General features: G+C 45.6%; 1 protein-coding gene across 1 annotated transcript; it reads right to left on the reverse strand.

Annotated features, from left to right (window-relative positions):
• Positions 1–3,267: 3,267 nt before the first annotated feature.
• LOC147800112 (uncharacterized) lies at positions 3,268–7,551 on the reverse strand. The gene is made up of 3 exons (XM_087133362.1): positions 7,395–7,551; positions 5,248–5,465; positions 3,268–4,284 (listed from the first exon to the last, which is right to left on the reverse strand). The coding sequence occupies exons 1-3, from the start codon at positions 7,406–7,408 to the stop codon at positions 3,647–3,649; spliced, it is 870 nt and encodes a 289-aa protein (XP_086989488.1). The 5' UTR covers positions 7,409–7,551; the 3' UTR covers positions 3,268–3,646.
• Between the last annotated feature and the right edge of the window lie 542 nt (positions 7,552–8,093).

Raw genomic sequence — 8,093 nt, forward strand, 5'->3', positions numbered from 1 at the left:
TGCAACCTGTATAGCACAATGTGGGTGAACAGTTTTCCAACAGTGCTTAACAGTGATACAGCACTATAATTATTGCAATCACTGCGGTCTTCTCTATTCTTGTACTGGGTGATAATGTTAGCATCCCTCATGTCTTGGGGAACTTCTCCCACTGCCCAACACTTTGTAAGGAGCTTGTGCAGAGTCAAGAGCAGGCTTGATTTACCGCACTTGATGACTGCAGCTGAAATGCAGTCCTTCCCTGGGGCCTTCCCGGATGGCAGCCTGTCTATGGCTTTGGAGAGTTCTTCAATGGTAGGTTGCTCATCCAGTTCAGACATCATGGGAAGATGGTCGATGGCGTCTAAGGCAGACTGTTGAACAAGATTTTCCCTGGAGTATAGTTTGGAGTAGTACTTTACCCAGCGATCTAGCTGTTTGGCTGTGTCTGTGATGACCTTTCCTGATTTTGTTTTCAACGGGGCTGTTTTGCAGACTCTAGGGCCAATCACAGTCTTGATACCGTCATACATATTCCTGATGTTTCCTGTGTCCTGCTGGATGGTACTGCAAAGGTCAGGTTAAAAGTTAATGCAGGACCTGACTGCTTTCTGGACTTCAGTTCTGGCTGCCTGAAGACCTTTGTGAGACTCTGGTGAAGGCTTGTTTTTGTACGTTTGCAGGGTGGCACGCTTGGTTTCGATGAGAGGGTCGAGAATGCTGGAGCTGGAATCATAGCAGTCATTGGCCTGTGATCGCTTCCCTCTTACCAAACACAATGACGGCAGTGGAATGGATGGAGTGCTTTAGTTTGTACCATTGGTTGGTGGATGATAAGTCGTCCTGTCCCGTAAAAGTAGAGGTGAGTAGCGTTTGAAATTTGGTGGAGAAGTTAGGATGTTTGGCCTTACTGACTTCAATACGACCCTTGGCTTTTTGCTTGGCACAGCAGAACTTCTTTGGCTGTAGTCTGACCTTGCAGCAGACAAGGGAGTGGTCACTGTCACAGTCAGCGATATGGAAGGTTCTGGTGACCCGGAAGTTCTTTTGCTGTGGCCATCTGGTGAGGATGGGGTGAAGTTGATGCCAGTGTTTTGATCTTGGATGTCTCCAGGATACTCTGTGGCACTGTTTAGTGCTGAAGTATGTGTTTGTGATACACAAATCGTGGTAAGAGCAAAGCTCTAAGAGCCGCTGACCATTGTTGTTGCACTTGCTGATTCCAAAGTGCCCAAGACATGTGGGCCAGGCATCGTTATTGCTGCCAGCGCGAGCGTTAACGTCTCAAGCGTTAACCAGCTGGCTGTAGAAGGCGTCCTTCGCCTCGTCGAAGCCATGAAGGTCAAGGCGTGGGCGCTCAACAGGTTAATGGGTCCAGCTGTGGTGCTGAGCTGTAGAAAGAGTAACCACTCTGGCTGTACTACCAAGCTGGACCATGTCAAGAAGAGAGTTTCTCACTGCGAAGCCCACATCGTGCTCTTGCACTTCCTCCTGCTTCTTGCCCTACCAAAAGAATGTGTATTCGGACTCCTTAAGGCTTCCTGAATCGGCAAGTGGGTTTACTGTAAGGTGGTGATGTCTGTTTGGAGACGCAGCAGCTCCTCGTTGATGATTGAGGTCTTCCGCGGGTTCGAGACAGATTGGATGTCCCTAGACAGGCCAGTCTGCATTGTTCTTACATTCCAGCTCCCAAACCTGAGAACCGGTGTTTTTATTGTTGCTTTCCTATTTTTCTTGTTTTTGCTTGGTGCTTTGTTTACTGTCCACTTGTCGGTTTTATCCCTGCACACCCAGTGAGGCAGGTGGCCAGTGGCAGGACAGCACCTTATTGACTGAGGGCTGCTCAGCTTAAGGCGGGTGGTAGCTGTCCAATGAAGTTGTGAATTCCAAGTCTGACTGCTTTGATTGGTGGAAATTCCGTACACGTTATGCAAGATCATGTCGTTCATATGCAAATATGAAAAGCTACATATCACCAACGGGGGGTTCAGTTGGCTCATCCGTCAAGTCAGACTTACTGAATGGGGGACTTGCACGTATAACACACGTTGTACAATAAAGGCTTATGAGGGCGCCTTATATAAGTTATGCGACAGCCCGAGCGCTATGACTGTGTACAGTCTGCGATTTTTTTACGTACCATATATTCGCTATGGGTGCAAAGAGTAGTCTTTGATAAATATACTGATTACTTTTTCAGTCTCACTCATGAAGAATGGTTTATAAAAAAATCCGTTGAGATGGGGGACAACCCCCCCCCGCTTGATACGCCACTACACGTACAATACTTTCTTGCAAGATTCATATATTATAAGAAAGTCTACAAATTGTGGAATTTGTCTAGCTTTTTTGTCTTCTTTCCTGTTTATCAACTAATGGTGAACTATGAATTTCAAAGCCTTCATCCTCTATCCCATCTGGAAAAATGCAGAAGCTGAGACAAAATGATAATGAAATTTGTGCTCTTGTACATTTCGATGGGCCGCTCGTTTTGCCTCCACTTGCCATCCATGCGCACATAAATCAAAATAATTATTAGTGAATATGATTTATCATTTCCAGTAAATCACGCCCGACTGGCTCTCCACAAGCACAACCATGGAGACCTGGAAATCGCTTAAAGATGGGAACACGGTCTCAGAAAGAGGGAGAAGTTTTGCGCAGTAAATTGCATTAGTGGCACCCACCCACCCCCCATTTACATTTTTCAAACGGGTTCACGTACCTCTTCTATTCTTCCTATTTCTTTTCCCTGGGATTGCTTCATACTTAAGGTGTAAACACGGGGTGGTTGAAACGTTTGTGGCTTCGGGTACAAAGAGATAAGCATTATTGTTAACTTACATACAGTTCAAGTTAATGTATTTTGCTCTTTCATGAAAGCTTACAGGAGTCTGCTAATTTTGAGATTTTTGATCTCCACGGGTTGCCCTGGGTATTTAAATTCGATAGTCACGGTGCCACTATGTCCTACATGGTCAAAAACTGGGTTGTAGCGCTAGGGTTGAGAAAATGTAGCAGGGGAGGGGTGGCTATCTCAGTTGAAGAAAGTGACAGGCGTTGTTATTCGAAACAGCAAAAATGCATCAATTTAACATCAAACTGCTTGTTTGATCGTCCACAAGGGTTTTAAATATGTGCAAATTTAGCGTATAGCTTGGCTGTTTCTGTACTTCAGGCCACAAACCCATCCATCACTCCTCGTATTCAGAGAGTTCTTGACTTCCATATTATACTCCCCCCGTATGCTCGGGTTCAGGAATCTAAATATTCGGTCGGGACTCCGAATTATTTCAACATGTTACAGCAAAAGCACTTTATTTTTCCCCTCGCTTTGCGAGGCGAGCAATGAATGTCAGCAATTCCTTTGTATACAAATCACTTTAGAAATCAATACTCGACTAAATAAAACTGAGATAAGAAAACCCAATACAAAAGGTCCGAAGGAGATTTCTATTTATGCACAGTGAAGTAGGCCCAAGCATTGTAAATTAATAATTAATAATAATAATAATTAATTAATTAATTTGGCTCAGAATGTCGCCAGTTAAACTAAAGAATATCACAGCATGAACTTCCTTATTTTTGTAATTCTAAATCGAGCAGAATCGAACTATATTCATTCGAAAGTGGTCCTTAATATGTTTTACGTGAAAGTGTTCTTTAATTAAGTGTGACATGGGGAGACATCGCCGATATAACAAGGATCATTGAACATTTTATCAACCTCAGAAGCAGACAGCGCCTTACTAAAGATCTTGACCTCGTCGATCAAACCAACGAAAAATTCTCCTCTCCATCCCACCCCAGCCTGACCAATGGTCAAGGGGGTCTTCTTGGAGATGATGTCTCCACGGCAACAGTCATCATCCCCAGACTGCAGCTGGTTATCCAAATAGAAGAGCAGTTGGGATCCGTTGTACGTCATGACCGCGTGGTGCCACTCTCCGATGCTGGCTGTCAAGTCGGCGTAGTTCCAAGTTGGGGCATTGTTTGCTGTGACTACCCCACCACCGAGATTCTGATTCCCTTTCATACGGATCTCCCACGAACCAGTGGTGTAGTAGCCGGTGGTAACGATTCCCTGGTAAGTGTCTTTCGATCCGGTTCTCTTAAACCAGACGCTGACACTGAACTGTGAGCCCCAGGGATAGCTGCGGAAAGCGTCCACGTCTACCTTCGTCGAGCCGTCGAAGACGGCGGCTTTACCGCACTTCCCGACAGTGTAGTTGACTCGACGGTTCGCGCTCCCATTACGACGGTTCGCCGTGGAATCTGACAGGTCATCCTCGAACGCATAATGAGCTGTGATTTAGAGTAAAGAATGGTGTTACTTTACAGCAAACAACTACCACAAAAGCGTCTATTACATGGAGATTGTATCAGTTTCTATCGTTAGCATACACGGACGTCTCTCTCAAACAGTGTCACTTCCTACAGATTGCCACGTGCTTCGTTAGACTATTTTGTGCTTCAATTTTCGTGATGCGCATCGGTTGCGCAGTATTTCAAACACGGCATGTGCGCGATGCAGATTTACGTGGGCGTGATGGACAAGGAAAAACGTGGGCAGGAGCATGCAGCTTTTGAAATACGCGTGCGATTGACCTTGTATGTATATCATAGAGCTATCATAGAGCTATAGAGCTATCAAAGAGTTATACTCCGCGTGACCTAAAGCAACAACCAAAAGAAAGCCAAAAACTACAGTAATCCAATTTAATTGAATTTGAGTATTGGAAAACGGCCTAGTCCTTGATAAAACTTGTCCGTTATTTTTGTCTACACGACCAGGGCTATAGTGAAAGCACACGCCCGCAGCCCATGTAGTTCAGGTTGCGGATTAGTCTGAACCGAAATCAATAGCCGTACCACGTGCTACAGCCGCTCGCGTATTAACGTGCGCGCACGCGTGGGACTTTTTTGCACGCGTGTCGGGCACAAATCACGGCTGTGGTTGGTCAGAGCACACTTGAGGGAACCTTACAGGATCGCTCTATTTCCACCACAGCACCGCCGTGAGATTTATCGAGGTATTTCACTGTGTACGGAAGTGAAGAAGAAACACAATCTGACTTTTTCAGATTTACATCTTCCCGCTGTCTTGCTGCAAACCCTTACTGTTTGGATAAAAAAATATACTATTCCGATTGCGATGCCCACAACACCCCCCCCCCGAGAGGAGCCCCTCCTCAATGCATATAGTAAAAAAAAGTGGGATCTTGCGGACTTATTTTTCTTCAAGTGAGAGAGTGTCGGGGTACTCACCAACCAGGTCTTTTGAAACAACGGGAGTTTGGCGTTGGGCGAGCCAGCGGCGCATTGCCTCTTCCAGGCTTGGGCAGGTGCAGTCGTCCAGCTCGTCCAAGCTGAAGACGTAGGCACACTGGGCCGCCTCCGATACCCCGATGTTGACGGAGACAGACGACGTGGAAGCTGACACGAGCGCGGAGAGCGCTACCACAGCTAAAGCAACATAAACCATCCTGGAGAAGACACAAAGAGAGATCATCCTTCACCAAATATCAGATACACCCAGTGTGAGTTTCCGATTAGTGTATGTATCCTCTGAAGGGGTATGACCAATTTAGGTGGGGGGCACGAGGGGTGGATCCAAGAATTTGCCCACGGGGGTCAGGCCTAGTCAGATATATTAGATCCGATCGGTACGGACAGGTGAATACATGACTAATATTATTCCTGTACAAAATAATAATAAACCCCTACAGGATGTAACCTTTTTGTAACTACAATTGTAATTTCATGTATTCCTTTTCCCTCGGTGTCAGAGCAAGGGGATGACCCCCGAACACCTCTCCCCGGGCTCCGCGTTTGAACACCCCATATGAGTCTGGATCTCAACGAGCAGGGAAGAACTACACCCTCGAGCCTGGTTACAATATGCGCAACAACATTTTCACATGTCGCTTCCATTTCTCTTGTGTATTGTGCTGGCATCGTTCCATCGTACTACACTGTACGTGGAAAACTTACCAAAATTATCGAAGAGATCATTTGGGCATGCAAAGTCAAAGCCCACGATCATTAAATTACTTTCGTTCAGTTTTCCTTCTTCCCTTTGAGGGCTCTCCCATGGCCCAGTCCTCATCCGCGTATGTTTCAGACTCATGACACCAAAACTTTGTGCAGACCCTTATTTTTTTCCAGTACGGTGATACATCCTTGACGAGTGCTTAAATAAACACCAGTTTCTCGTTTAGGCTCAGTTAAGTTCATGACATTGTTTATGAGGCTCTGAGTTATTGGTTTCTAATACTTTCTGCAAGACGTTCTTTGGAAAAACCACAAACAATTAACCGCCATATTTCTCAATAGTAGGTTCAGCTGTTGGTTTGGTGTTTTTCTCCTGACCCTTTCAGAGAGAGAGTGTAGGAACGTGCGAAACCAGGAGGGCTACGGGGGCAGCCACTGCACCCACAAAGGAGCCTCATCTTGAAAAATTATGACAGAAGAGCGAATATTTGGTTTGTTTCCTTCAAAAGCATTTAACAAGCTCCAAATTCTAGCATCTCCCTAACTGGAAGGGCCACATGAGGTTACTTAAATTTTTGAACCCCATACCCCCCCCAAAAAAAAATTTCATTTTGGATCTGTACATTGCTCCCGGTTCCAAATTCCTGAAAGAAAATCCGAATGGTCCCAAAGATTCCACAATCTTGCAGTTTTCTCTGGTAGCTTTTAAAGCAATCGAGGGATTCACAAAAATAATCCGGTACCGCTGTTTATCTTTGTGACGGGTGTTAGATGTTCCGTTATGCACTGAAATTCTGCTTCTCGTTGCCGCACCTTTTCACTCACAAATTCATAATGCGCCCAGTTCTAGATTTCAAAAAGGCAAGGTCTTTCGGGAAAAAGCGCCCTTGAGTCTGCGTATGGCTCCACGGATAGGGCAGGCATTTGTGCGCGCGTGCTGCTTTTCCCGAATGACCTAGGAGGCGCCAAGTTCAGTTTTGGGCACGCGCTGTTGGAATACCGAACTGTGGCCCATTATGACAGCAAGCGCGCATGTGAATACGTCACGTGCACAATTGATCTGTAAAAGGCATTCAAGTTAGCGCGAGGACCAAGCGCGTGAACCAACACGTGCGCGTACTCCATTCGTTTGCACTGCACTTTCTGATTCACAGTGACGTCACACTTCGGTACAACGCGAAATGTGAGCCGCCCATTAAAAATGTGCGGGGTAGCAAAGCCATAAACTTCATGGTTTTCTCTAACTCTAAATAAAACTCAAACATTCAAGCGAAATAGTGCTCACAACTGCACCCCTGTGCATTTCCATCGGTACAATTTCAGCTGCTATGGCCATTTAATGCACATGCCTACACTGGGGAAAGATCGAAACAAAAACATGTAATGTAACAAACAAGTTAAAGCCGTACAGAAGGCCATACCTGAACGTAGCCATGCCGTGATGCGTGATACACTTCAGTAAAGGCTTCTAGCCACGAATTCTGTGCACTTGCTGGTTGTGTGGAGAAGCGGAGAAATGCCAGCCTTTTTGTAGTCTCGAGTCGTCTTCTGGTGAGCTGGGGCACTGTGACGTCAATTGGGTGACAAAATCTATCCGGGTCCAGTTCTGCTGAAATTGCACCACCTGCTGTGTATAGCCGCATTAATCACGTCGTTGCACCGACCTTGGCCCTCGCAAGAGTGAACTGAAGTCACCTCAGGGGCTGACGTCTACTCTAGCTACACCATGCAGAAATCATGTGCAGTAGTTCTGCGAAATGTGGAATGTTCGTCCTACTTTTTTGTCTACTTCCGTGTTTTATTGACTCACAGCCAACACTGAATTCCGCTTATGCTTCCCCCACCATTGGGCAATCACTGTAAACGGAAACGTTTGGTAAAAGCTAGATAAGGCCTACAACATTTACTTTTTGGGAGTCTTTTATTATTACAATCAAAAGTACTACCGAGAGAATAGTGTCCAGCTGTTGTGTTAGGGGTTGTACAAGACAAAGTGCAGATTATTCCAAAGAGAAAAAGATTTGTTCTTTAGATTTCCCAAGTGCAGAAAGGAACGAATCGAATCGGTACAGCACCGGTACATGTACATTGAACCATAGATTGAACATCAGTACGTGTTT

Source organism: Acanthaster planci, linkage group LG02, assembly GCF_054643075.1.
Source record: "Acanthaster planci isolate LZ-2023a linkage group LG02, COTS_SCS, whole genome shotgun sequence".
In the NCBI taxonomy this organism is placed as follows: domain Eukaryota; kingdom Metazoa; phylum Echinodermata; class Asteroidea; order Valvatida; family Acanthasteridae; genus Acanthaster; species Acanthaster planci.

Bases quoted from the DNA above. Each gene is read 5' to 3' on its own strand.
- LOC147800112 (XM_087133362.1), bottom strand. The intron at 4,285-5,247 runs GTGAGTACCCCG...TCTAAATCACAG, and splicing joins TGTTTCAAAAGACCTGGTTG to CTCATTATGCGTTCGAGGAT.